General features: G+C 44.7%; 1 protein-coding gene across 4 annotated transcripts in view; it reads left to right on the top strand.

Annotated features, from left to right (window-relative positions):
- Positions 1–13,234, top strand: part of ESR1 (estrogen receptor 1) — a 452,118-nt gene extending 438,884 nt beyond the window's left edge. For 3 of the 4 annotated variants that reach the window (XM_012452215.3, XM_012452199.3, XM_012452214.3), the window contains 2 exons: positions 4,300–4,483; positions 8,609–13,234. In XM_012452215.3, coding sequence (XP_012307638.1) covers positions 4,300–4,483; positions 8,609–8,843 — 419 coding nt within the window. In that variant the 3' untranslated portion in view covers positions 8,844–13,234. The remainder of the gene's footprint in view (positions 1–4,299; positions 4,484–8,608) is intronic. The other variant, XM_064360565.1, reaches the window with a different exon arrangement.
- Positions 13,235–13,647: the final 413 nt, after the last annotated feature.

The raw sequence follows: 13,647 nt of genomic DNA, 5'->3' as shown, positions 1-13,647 counted from the left end.
GGTTGGTCTTGAACTCCTCACCTCAAGTGATCCACCCATCTCGGCCACCCAAAGTGCTGGGACTGCAGGCATGAGCCACTGCAACCACCCGCTATAGATTTTTATCTATAGTAGATTTAGTTCAGTAGGGCATTTGAGAGATATAGAAACTGGAACAAATCCTTCACTGTTTGGGACTGCCTTGCATATTGTAGAACATCCAGTAGAGCCCCTCCCACAAAGTGACAGCAGCAGCCTCAGGCTGCCCAAACACCCTGTTCGGGACAGTGCAATCATAGGAGAAGCATACAACAAATGTGGTGTTCATCGGACCGGCAGCTTCAGTGGCACTTTTGAGCAAACTCGCTATTTGGTTGTAGAATGAGTCCCCAGCGGAGCACCTGAAAGGGGAAAGGCTGACGTGTGACTCATCCCTAAGACCTCTGTGAATGCTGAAGGCCCCTCCTTCTCCAAGCCGAGTAGCAGCTTTCCAGTACAGACTACTTAAACTGTGACTTGAGGAATTTTCTTCACTTTTTCCTTTGAGTCATTCTTTTTTTGATCAAGCTGTGATAGACTGAAGGACTCTCAGGGTCTGCTGTCACATCCTTCCTTCAGGAAAAGAAAGAAAATCTGGCCTGGCTTGAAGAGTTTGTCCTCAAGCATCTAGTAAGCCATAGGCATCAGCACCTCTCAATTCTCCAGGACACTTAGATGTACTCCCATGGAGGCTCACGGCAAGGGGACCCCTGGTTTTACTAGGGCTTCCTTCTGGGCACAGCCACACGGGCACGGGCACTGCAGTGTACAGCACACCTCCTCCAGATTCTGGAAGACTCTGTTATCTAGAAAAGCACTGAGGAATGGAGAAGGGCATTCCTCTGGGGTGAAGATGGAAAGAGGAAAAGGAAGAGAGAATCCTAGCAAAATGAGAGAAGGTGAGGGACAGCAGACTTGAGAGTGAAGGAGAGGGAGAGAGCAAGAGACTGGGTTGAGATGTCTTGTACATGGTGGCGTCCACGTGGCTTCGCTCCCCTTTCTTTTGTACCACTCGATTTCCCCAGACTCTTCCTAAATACCTTTTTATTGGCTGCAAGATTCAGAATGCCTGGAAGCTCAGACTTGCTGACAGCACTTCAAGGCTTGGATAATGACATATAGATTTTTTTTGTTTCCATCTTGGGGATGTGGAGCAGCCTCCAGAGTTTCAAAAGCCTCCCTTGTTGCAAGAATATTTTCAAAGACCCTCACGTTCTGCTCACTTGCTCTGTGCTGCTGCGCACAGTGGTGTGGCCGTCCAGGGTGGCAGAGACCACCTGGGATGTGGAAGTTACCAGCACCTTGTTTTGCTCTTGCTCTTTAGCAGCGGTTGCGAAAGCACATGAAGCATTCTGGGAATCTGGATTTCTATTTTTTCTCCCAAATGGGCCCTGAAGGGCAACAGGCAGCAAACATGGACCGCATTTTGCCAGAAAAGTCCAGAAAGAAGATGGCTGCTGTTGTCAACTACTGGCATTTCAATGGGACCCTATTTTTATTTCTCAGTATATTTGCACAGCTAGGAAGCATCTGCTGACAAGGATGAGATGATAAGCTGTATTGATGCCAAAACAGGACTAGAAAAACAGGCTTGTTCTGCAAATGGCCTGCACCCTGAGAATCCCTGTAAGAGCACTCTCTCTGTAGGCAAATATCTGCTCTTAAAACATTAACACTTGAAAGGAAGTAAGGCCTGGAACCCTTAACATAGTCATGCACATACTAGGTTCTCAGTAAGTGCATGCTGGAGGAAGGAACCCACATGCACCTTAAGGCAGATGGAACGTTGGCAGCCCAAGAAAAAATGTCACTCCCCAGAGGCCAAGTGCCATGTCTTTGACCTCCACTGGCAAAGTCATGGAGAAACGCTGACTCTTGGGGTCACTGAGGTCCCAGCACCATGTGCCTTCACACTGTGCAAACAATAAGAAGAGAAGTGATACACACGTGTCACCTTCCCACACAGGGACATCCAAGCTGTTTGAGTCTCTGTTATGTGGTTTCCTTGAAGAAGAAAGGGATTATTGGTGAATGAGGCCGGCATCCTGGGTGGGAATAAAAAAGGAAATTGGTAGAAAGTACATCAGCCAAGTTGGACTAAGTCAGCTCTGTGGCTTGGGCGGGTTCCTAGGATATCCAGCCGAGGCAGGGGCTCTAGGGGATGTGAGGCTGCACTGTGTTTGATGACACAGAAGACTCTGAGAGGCAGAGATGAGGAGAGGTCAGCTGAGGCCCTCCCAGCCCTAACCCCTGTGCACACTCTCCACTGTCTGCCACCTCCAGGCCAACACCCCGGCCACAGGATGTTTGCCCATTTTTCTGATAGACACATTCTTTCTCTACCAACAGCCCACATGGAATATAAGTGAAGTAACTCAGCAATTTCCTTCTTAGCCTGCTGTCTCTCTGCTGCTTACTCATTCTGTGCTGTTTGCTTTAGATCAGAGTGCCTCAGGGTACCAAAAGCTACACCGAAAGTTGAATCCTATTCAACTACATGGAAGCCAAGATCCCGACCATTCTGGTTTTGTTGTTATTGTCATGTTTGTTTTAAAGCTTAGCCATTCTCCATTCTGGGCAATTACAACTCTGTTTACTATGAGTTCCTCTGTGTAGGTGTTTCTCCCATTCCCAACCTATAAACTGCTACATGAGCAGTAACTTGTCACCGTGTTATCCCCATAAAGTCATAAAGTCAGGGATTGATAAACTTGGGAGCATTTAGCTCTTGAAGGTGCTGACGAGGAAGGGGAGAGGGCAGGAGAAGAAATAGATCTGTGAGATGGTCAGTGGGCTGAATAGTGGTATGACCAAAAAAGTGTTGCTATAAATACACATTATCTGGAAAAAAAATACTGTCATTGCTCCCTGCAAGGGGTGTGGTTAGGCAGGATGGAGCTTATTTCTGGAATGTTAGCAAATGCATCCTTGTAGTCCTCAAAAAGCCTGTTTCATTCTGCCCGTCTCTTGTTCTCAGTACTTCTCACCTCACTGTCACTCACTTTCTTCCTGCCCTTGGGTTGAGGTCACAACTGCTTATAATAGAATTTTTTCAGCTACAGTTGACAGAAAGCCAACTCACATTATGCTAAGCAAAAAGGGAATTAATTGATACATGTGATAGGAAGGATAAATGAAAGGTCAAAGGTCAAATAAAAAAAGGTAAGAACTAAGACCTTGTGACTACTACCTACTACCTGGATCTCTCTTCTCTCTCTCTCTCTCTCTCTCTCTCAATCTCTCTCTGTCTCCCTCCTCTACCCCCCTCACCCCCCACACACATTATCACCTCTGCTTGTTGTCAGTAGGTTCCTTTCTGCAGACAGGAGTTCCATGTGCTGCGAAGAGGGCCATTCAGAGCCCTGTAGTCTCAGCCTCCCAGTTTAGCAATGCTACGGTAAAGAACTTCTGTCTCACAACCTCATATACAATCTCAGAAATAGGCTCTTATTTTCTGGCTTGAGGCTACTACTTTCCAGAAGCACCAGGCACTGTGATGGTCTCACCTTCTGTCCTGGGTCTACCTGTGGCCCAGAGAGCAGGATGTATTTCAGAAAATAGGCAAAAGAGGAAAAATTTATGTGGCTGTAAAAAAGTGATTTTCAAGGTGGCCTATACCCATCCATGTCATACACTTTTCTGCTGAGGCTGAAAAGTGCTTAGACTTCAAATTTGATCTACAACAGAAATCCTACTTGGAAAAATCACCTTCCAATCATTTAGCCAATTGCTCATCATTCTCTGACTCTCACCACGAGTTTCACACATCTCCCGAGAGAGTGTCTCCTTTATCATCATCAGATGTGGAGTCAGCAGATTGTGTTCCCTCTAAGCTCTGCCTACCTACTATCTGAGTTCCCCAGCAGGTTAGTGACTTTCTCTGCCCTTTAGTTCCTTGATGTGAAAAGGAACAACAGTGGCTGCTCACAGGGTTGTCAATTACATGGTCAATTACATTACATGAACAATTCATGTTGGTGTCAGACCTGTCTGAGAAAGGGTGGCTCATGTGGCCATGACAGTCCCGAGGCTAACAGCCCCTTTGTGGGTCATGGCTCACACAAAGGAGCCCCCCTTGGTTTTCTGGTGCTCTGAGACTTGCATATGCATTAGGAATTTTACATTATAACTCAGTTTCAAATGGATCCAGAACATCCCCATTGCTAGATTTCTGTGCTAGGGAAGGGCACTGGCTCATTATTACATCCCATGAACACTCTGGGTCTCCTAGACCTCATCCTCTTTGAGCTTCTCTCTCTCACTCTCTCTCTGCGCATTCAGGAGTGTACACATTTCTGTCCAGCACCCTGAAGTCTCTGGAAGAGAAGGACCATATCCACCGAGTCCTGGACAAGATCACAGACACTCTGATCCACCTGATGGCCAAGGCAGGCCTGACCCTGCAGCAGCAGCACCGGCGGCTGGCCCAGCTCCTCCTCATCCTCTCCCACATCAGGCACATGAGGTGAGGCATCTGCGGGCTTCCTACAAAAGAGACATAAAGAAAACATGCTCCCAAATCTATGTGACAGCTGGCCGGGAAGGACTGGTGCCTGCATATGGAGAACGTACTTGTGACAGTTCCTGGTACAGAATAAGCATAAATGCTATGGGAGGACAGAAGAGAGAGATTTTAAATCTTCATGGGTCATGGGGCAGGTGTCAGAGAAGGCATAGAGGAAGTGATACTTATGCTTGGTTTAAAGCATGTGCTTTCTGGCAAGGGTCTAGGGATTGGGTGTGGTATGCAAACAGGAGGAGGGAGCCAATCAGGAGAAGTCTCTGAGCATACACATTCCCTGAAGACACTGGGCACATCTGTTACGGTCCCTGTTTACACTCAGATATCCTAAATGAGAGACCCTGGGGCCAGATGCCTCGTGGAGAATCAATGTTAACTCCTTCATATCTGTCGAACCCCGTCTGGTCGCCCCCATTGCCATTACCCTAGTCTAAGCCACCGTCATTTTCTGTTGGACTTCTCTGCCAGCCACCAAATATGTATCCCCTCCTTTAATCTAGATCCTTTCTAGATCATACTCCATGATGTGTCTAGAGTAATCCTTCTAGAACCAAATCCGTGTCATCCTCCTGCTTAAAACACTTCAGTGGCTTCTCATTACCTTTAGGTTAAAGTATAAACCCTATCACTGTGTTTGTATTACTCCTTATGACTCAGCCCTCACTTAGCTTATGAGGACTTCCTCATGTCTGAGCTCTAACCATAATAGCTGACTGCTGGATGAGTCATCTGGGGAGGTGGTTCTTCAGACTTCAGATTGTTGGACAGCCCTCTTGTCCTCAGCCAGGCTCACTCACACATCTGGGAGGCAGCTGCTTGAGGCCAGGATGACTCTGCTCCATGTCTCACATCTCCTATCCTCCTTGTACCCATATGTTTGCTGGGACATGTTCTCATAGCAACGGCAGGGGCACCAGAAAGTGATCCTGTTTGGGCAAATGCATTTTACTCTTTAACTCATATCCACTGACATTTCATTGGCCAAGCAAGCATGTGGGGAGCCCAAAGTCAAAGCTGGACATGTTGCTGGGGAAGTTAATATTTCTGAGCAATAATCTAACCTATCACAGCTCAGATCTCACTCCTTGCCAGAAGCATCTCCTAACCCTTAAGTAGTTAGAACTTACACCCTGTTCTTCTCTGTGGTTTCTACCCATTTTACTATTGTTCTGCCCATTTAGACTGACAACTCTATGAGCCAGCATTGCAATCTGGCTTGCTTACTCTGTGTACCCAGTATCACCTAGCACGGTGCAGAGCACATAGGAAATACTCAACAAATATTTTCTGTAACAGCTAAGGAAGGACATCAGCAGAGAAAATAGAGTCTATTCCAAAAGGTGGCAGTGGACTCATTTCCATTCCATTGTTTTGCAATATGGCTAGCCAAAAGCTTAGTGGATACCATTCTCATAAGCAGACCTCACCTGCAGGGAAGAGATGGGGAGATTGGTGGGTTCTTTATTGCAGACTCCAGCAGGGCTACAATAATGATTGGAAGTGATGACACTAGAAGGACAGGTACCAATGGGTGATGAAGCCACAACGATGATGTCAAGTGATATCACTAGAAGGACATGTACTCATGGGTGATGAAGCCTACATGACCTTGGGCTTACACCAGGACCCTAGGAATGAGAGATTCCTTCTCTTAGTGGCTATGAGAGAAGGCCTATGATGTCTGAAGGAGGTTAGATTTGATTATTTTTAAGGGACTTTCAAATCTTGAGATCATGATTCAGATGGCAAGAAGTTTGCTCCATTAAAGTCTTGGGCACCACCATTTCCAGAGACAACCTTAAAAAATTATTAGCTCCTGGGAAAATAGATGTGTCTTATTTTCTTTGTATCCCTCAAAGTGCCATATATGGACTTATATATGGTATATGCTCACAACGTTACTACTGAGGGAATGAATGAATGAACAAATGACTCATGGCAGGCTTTTCCCTGCCTTGTGAATTTGGCTTCCACTTGGTAAGAAGGTGATTGCAATCTCTGTTCTCAGGGTTCCCCAAGGATCCCTGTGTAATAGACGAAGGAATCACAGCTGTCAGACAGAGTAGGTGACTGCAGAGTATACACTTCCAGTCTTTCCTTTTCCTTTTGATGAATATTATAGAGAGGGAAGCCATGAATGGATTAGATGCCAAAATCCCTGACTGAGAGAGTAACCTTACCCTGGAAGAAAACATATTAGCTTTGACTCTGAGCTAGGAATTTCAGTGATACTGTAGATTCAATGCATTGCGGTTGAATGTTTTTATTTGTTGATAGGAATTGCTGAATTTTCAAATCCATTAACTGCTTGTCAGCATTAGCAAGCCTAGTTAGTTAATACCAAGTAAATCTGCACTAAATATACAACCCTGGCTGATTTTACTGGCCATGTCTGGCAGAGGGCAGCAGCAGGGAGAAAGTTCTGTAGAGTTTCTGCTGGAATTGTGTGAAAAGCTGGAGAGAGGTTGCTATTTTACTGAAAGCTTTGAACCTTCTCTTTCTCTCTCTCTCTCTCTGTCTCTCTCTCTCTCTCTCTCTCTCTCTCTCTCACACACACACACACACACACACACAGACACACACAACAATATTTTGGTTCCTCACTACAGCCAATCTAAATCACAGAAGTCTATTTTGTTAAATAATCTTGGCCCCAGACATATGTTGCTACGCAGAGAATTTCATACCAGATTTCATCCAGCTGTAAATGTGAATCATCAGGTTGCGGGAGGAAGACAGTGGCAGATCCAGGGGGCATTTAACTTTTACAGCATTTTAAATGAAAAACAAAAAGCAACACTTAAACAAGTAATTCGGATCATATTGTAGGCCCTGAATAGCTTTGATGTTGTGTTTTCATGGCAGGTCTCCAACTTGAGCTGAATTGTCCCCTATTAAAAACACAAATTTTTCTAAGACATCATCTTGAAATTTCAGGCTAGATAATAGTTGTTCTCCCCACAACTCCCACCACCAGTAGTGTGGTAGGAACAGCAGAATTGTGGTTAGCGGAGGAGAGCAGAGGAGGAGAGTAGGGAAAGGAGAATGCCATTCGCCTACATTTCCCTGTGCCCATTTCCCCCTTTTTTTCCTGAATATTAACTGAGTTCTGGGCACTGTTTTAGGCTTAGCAGAGGGCAGGATAAAGCCTGCTTCTCCAGGAATTCGCACGGAGTGTGTGAGTATGTGCATGTGTGTGTTTAGAGGTGGGGAGAATAGACACAAATAAATAAAAAGGAGAATTTCAGGTAGCGATAAGTGCGATGAGAAAAACAGAACAGTGTGAAAGCGGAAGCCTGAGGCTGCAGAAGCGTGAGGCCACTGCCACTGGGTAGCAGTGGGCCTTTCTGAGGAGGCGGCGTTTGAAGGTCAGAGGGAGGATGCATCCCAGGAAGTAGGAATAGCAAGTGCAGATCCCCTAAGTCTTGGGGGAGGCTGGCTTTTTAAGGGCAGCACAAAAATCAGTGTGGCTAAGGAGAGTGGGTTAGGGGAGACAGGCAGGAAGAGCTTGTAGAAGTGGGTGGAAGCTGGACCAGTTGGGCCTGGTAGAGCATGGAAAGACGTTTAGGTTGTATTCTGAGTTAAATGGGAAGCGACTCGAGACATTTAACAAGGGAGTGTCTTGATCTTGAACTGCTTTACACATTTAAAATACTAACTCCTGCTTGGCTGGAAATGTCACATTCTCTTTTTAGATGCACTGGTGATCCTATCTGAAGGCATTTGGATCCTATTAGAGGGGAATAGGATCTCATTTGAGGCTGCGGAAGGCCATGGAAGTCACCTGCATAGCAAATACCCTGAAAGTGGCTGCAGGGAGAGTGTGAGGGTGGGACTGCCCTTGTAGGAGGTGGGACAGGAAAACCACACAGCAATGAGTTCCAGATCAGGGCCTCTGAAAGCCCTCAGCTTTCCCGGCTGCCATCCTTAAATGGGTCTCTAAACAGGAAGAAACATTGGCTACCAAGTGTCGTGGGAGTTCCTCTTCCTTCCCCTTCTAGGGATTTCAGCCCTCCTGGGGCTCGGGTTGGCTCTAAAGTGGTCCTCTCTGTGTCTTCCCACCCACAGTAACAAAGGCATGGAGCATCTGTACAGCATGAAGTGCAAGAACGTGGTGCCCCTCTACGACCTGCTGCTGGAGATGCTGGACGCCCACCGCCTACACGCACCCACTAACCGCGCAGGGGCGCCCATGGAGGAGATGGACCAAAGCCACTTGGCCACCGCCGGCTCTACTTCATCACATTCCTTGCAAAAGTATTATATCACGGGGGAGGCAGAGGGTTTCCCCACCACAATCTGAGAGCTCCCTGGCTCCCCTCAAGGTTCAGAGAACCCCTGCAGCATTTTACCCTCATCATGCACCACTTTAGCCAAATTCTGTCTCCTGCATACACTCCAGCATGCATCCACCACAACGGCTTTCTAGATGAGTGGCCATTCATTTGCTTGCTCCGTTCTTAGTGGCACATCTTTTGTCTTCTGTTGGGAACAGCCAAAGGGATTCCAGGGCTATATCTTCGTAATAGCTCTCTTTCCCCCTTTGCTATGTTACTAAGCGTGAAGACTCCTGTAGCTCTTCACAGCTGAACTCAGTCTATGGGTTGGGGCTCAGATGACTCTGTGCATTTAAGCTACTTGTAGAGACCCAGGCCTGGAGAGCAGTCATTTTGCCTCTGATAAGCACTTTTTAAACGGCTGTAAGAATAAGCCACAGCAAAGAATTTAAAGTGGCTTCTTTAATTGGCAACTTGGAGAAAGCTAGGTCAAGGGTTTATTTTAGCATCCTCTTCTATTCCTATGGCAATGCATCATTTTATGAAAGTGGTACACCTTAAAGCTTTTATATAACCGTAGCAGAGTATCTGGTGATTTTCAATTCATTTCCCCTATAGAAATACAAGAGGCACACAGGGAAGGCAGATACCCTAGTAGACAAGACTATTTTAACCTGATGCACTGCAGCTTCAGATGTGCTGAAAGCTCTGCCACTGGCTTTCCAGTCGTGGGTTCCAGTTAACTCGTGCCTCCCATGGACCTATGGAAAGCAGCAAGTTGATCTTAGTCAAGTCTCCCTATATGAAGGATAAGTTCTTGATTTTTTGTTTTTACTTTTGTGTTATAAAAGGAAGCCCTCCTCCCCCAAACTTGCAGTAAAGTCAGCTTCAGGACCTGTTCTGGCGGGCGCTATACTTGGATCTTCCCGGCATGTGTGTGCCTTACACAGGGGTGGACTTTTCACTGTGGTGATGCATGATGAGGGTAAAGGGTAGTTTAAAGGAGCAGGGGCCCCGGTGATGCATTTAGCCCTGGGGCATGGAGCCACACAGTACACGTGCAGGATCGCTGTGGCTACTAGAGGGCAAGAGGGAAAGCAGGGCAGAAACTGGATACAGTTCTGAGGCACAGCCAGACTTGCTCAGGGTGGCCCTGCTGCAGGCTGCAGCTACCTAGTAACATTCCTTGCAGACCCTGCATTGCCTTTTGGGGCTGCCCTGGGATCTCTGGGGTAGTCCAGCTCTTCTTCATTTCCCAGCGTGGCCCTGATTGGAAGAAGCAGCTGTCACAGCTGCCATAGACAGCTGTGTTCCTACAATTGGCCCAGCACCCAGGGACAGGGGAGGAGGGTGGGGACCGCTGCTGTCACTACTCAGGCTGACTGGGGCCTGGTCAGATTACATATGCCCTTGTTATTCAGAGCTAATCCAAAATCAGGGTTTGCTTTTGAGAAGAAAATACCCTCTTTCTCCCCTCCCCATTGCCTCCCTCCCTGCTAGCTCATTTCCTTCAATTTCCTTTGACCTATAGGCTAAAAAAGAAAGGCTCATTCCAGCCACAGGGCAGCCTTCCCTGGGCCTTTGCTTCTCTAGCACAATTATGGGTTACTTCCTTTTTCTTAACAAAAAAAAGAGTGTTTGATTTTCTCCAGGGTGACCGTATTGTCTATAATTCAAACCCTATGGAGAGGTGATGTATGTGTTAGCCAATGACCCAGGTGAGCTGCTAGGGCTTCTCTTGGTATGTCTTGTTTGGAAAAGTGGATTTTACGAATTTCTGATTGTCCAGTTCAGTGATCACCAAAGGACTGAGAATCTGGGAAGGCAAAAAAAAAAAAAAAAAAAAAAAAAAGTTTTTATGTGCACTTAAATTTGGGGACAATTTTATGTATCTGTGTTAAGGATAAGTTTAAGAACATAATTCTTTTGTTGCTGTTTGTTTAAGAAGCACCTTAGTTTGTTTAAGAAGCACCTTATATAGTATAATATATATTTTTTTGAAATTACATTGCTTGTTTATCAGACAATTGAATGTAGTAATTCTGTTCTGGATTTAATTTGACTGGGTTAACATGCAAAAGCCAAGGAAAAATATTTAGTTTTTTTGTATACTTTTCAAGCTACCTTGTCATGTATACAGTCACTGATGCCTAAAGCCTGGTGATTTTTCATTTAAATGAAGATCACATTTCATATCAACTTTTGTATCCACAGTAGACAAAATAGCACTAATCCAGATGCCTATTGTTGGATATTGAATGACAGACAATCTTAATGTAGCAAAGATTATGCCTGAAAAGGAAAATTATTCAGGGCAGCTAATTTTGCTTTTACCAAAATATCAGTAGTAATATTTTTGGACAGTAGCTAATGGGTCAGTGGGTTCTTTTTAATGTTTATACTTAGATTTTCTTTTAAAAAAAATTAAAATAAAACAAAAAAAATTTCTAGGACTAGATGATGTCATACCAGCTAAAGCCAAACAATTATACAGTGGAAGGTTTTACATTATTCATTTAATGTGTTTGTATTCATGTTAAGATACTACTATGTTTGAAATGGGCAGAGAACATCAGATGATTGAAATGTTAGCCCAGGGGTCTCCAGCAACTTTGGAAATCTCTTTGTATTCTTACTTGAAGTGCCACTAATGGACAGCAGATATTTTCCAGCTGATGTTGGTATTGGGTGTAGGAACAGGATAGAAAACTCTTGCCTCTGCTTTCCCCCGCTCTGAGGCAAGTTAAAATTTAAAAGATGTGATTTATCTGGGGGCTCAGGGTATGGTGGGGAAGTGGATTCAGGAATTTGGGGAATGGCAAATAAAATAAGAAGAGTATTGAAAGTATTTGGAGGCAAATTAATTCTGGCACCTGGGGTGTGCACCAGGGTTCAGTAGTCCACTTCTGTCCTGGACACCACAAATAAACTAGCTCCATTTACAGCCATTGCTAAAATGGCAGCTTCAGTTCTAGAGAAGAAAGAACATCAGCAGTAAAGTCCAAGGAATAGCTAGTGGTCTGTGTTTCTTTTAGCCATTGCCTAGCTTGCTGTAATGATTCTGTAATGCCATCATGCAGCAATTATGAGAGGCTAGGTCATCCAAAGAGAAGACCCTATCAATGTAGGTTGCAAAATCTAACCCCGAAGGAAGTGCAGTCTTTGATTTGACTTCCCTAGTAACCTTGCAGTTATGTTGAACCATGCCATATCCCATGCCTTTTAGGGGCTGAACAAATAAGGGACTTACTGATAATTTACTTTTGATCACATTAAGGTGTTCTCATTTTGAAATCTTATATGTTAAGATGGCCATTGATTTAGGCCATTGGCTTAGAGTACTTCCTCCCCTGCATGACACCGATTATAAATCCTTTCCTATTCATACTTTCCAATGATCAGAGGGACTGTGGGTACCGGGAATGATCACTAACACCATAGTCATGTCTAATACTCACAGGCAGATCTGCTTGGGGAAGCTAGTTGTGTGAAAGGCAAATAGAGTCATACAGTAGCTCAAAAGGCAACCATCATTCTCTTTGGTGCAGGTCTTGGGAGGGTGATCTAGATGACTCTGCACCATTCCCAGGTTAATCCCCTGAAAACTTACTCTTAACTGGAGCAAATGAACTGTGGTCCCAAATATCCATCTTTTCAGTAGCGTTATTATGCTCTGTTTCTAACTGCATTTCCTTTCCAATTGAATTAAAGCGTGGCCTCGTTTTTAGTCATTTAAAATTGTTTTCTAAGTAATTGCTGCCTCTATTATGGCACTTCAATTTTGCACTGTCTTTTGAGATTCAAGAAAAATTTCTATTCTTTTTTTTGCATCCAATTGTGCCTGAACTTTTAAAATGTGTAAATGCTGCCATGTTCCAAACCTCATCGTCAGTGTGTGTGTTTAGAGCTGTGCAACCTAGAAATAACATATTGTCCCATGAGCAGGTGCCTGAGACACAGACCCCTTTGCATTCACAAAGAGGTCATTGGTTATAGAGACTTGAATTAATAAGTGACATTATGCCGGTTTATGTTCTCTCACAGGTGATAAACAATGCTTTTGTGCACTACATACTCTTCAGTGTAGAGCTCTTGTTTTATGGGAAAAGGTTCAAATGCCAAATTGTGTTTGATGGATTAATATGCCCTTTTGCTGATGCATACTATTACTGACGTGACTCAGTTTTGTCGCAGCTTTGCTTTGTTTAATGAAACACACTTGTAAACCTCTTTTGCACTTTGAAAAAGAATCCAGCGGGATGCTCAAGCACCTGTAAACAATTTTCTCAACCTATTTGATGTTCAAATAAAGAATTAAACTAGAGACAAGTTTGTTTTTTGTAAGCTTCACTTCCTGCTAGCAGTTCACCACTGATCACCTAAAATCAAGCTGGTTAAAGGATCGGAGCACACAGTGAGTCTGAATGCTAAGGCCCCTCCTCACCTCACTCCCTCTGCCCAACACCCCCAGGTGTATCAGGAAGTGTGTGGACACCGCGGTCGGGCAGATCTGGCCTCAACTCTTGGCTTCACTACTTACCTTACAAGGTTTATGATCATTGGCAATTGATTTTTCAGAGTTTCGGCTACCTTATCAACAATATGATGATAAATAATAACACCTAATTCACAGGATGGTGGTGAGGACTAAGTGAGGTGCTCATTAAACATAGTTGCTGTTTTCTAATGCCTGGCCCCAACTCCTTCCCTTTGAGGGAGAATAAGGACGCTTGAGAGTGGTTATTTATGAATGAATGAGTGAATGGATAAATGGGTAATCTGAAACTGTATAATTGGCTTAAAAACTTCTCCCTCGGGAACATGACACAC

The sequence above is a fragment of the Aotus nancymaae genome, unplaced genomic scaffold (genome assembly GCF_030222135.1).
Source record: "Aotus nancymaae isolate 86718 unplaced genomic scaffold, 86718_ANA_hifiasm-v0.15.2.pri h1tg000040l, whole genome shotgun sequence".
NCBI classification, from domain to species: domain Eukaryota; kingdom Metazoa; phylum Chordata; class Mammalia; order Primates; family Aotidae; genus Aotus; species Aotus nancymaae.
This window is presented reverse-complemented; position numbering and strand designations above follow the sequence as displayed.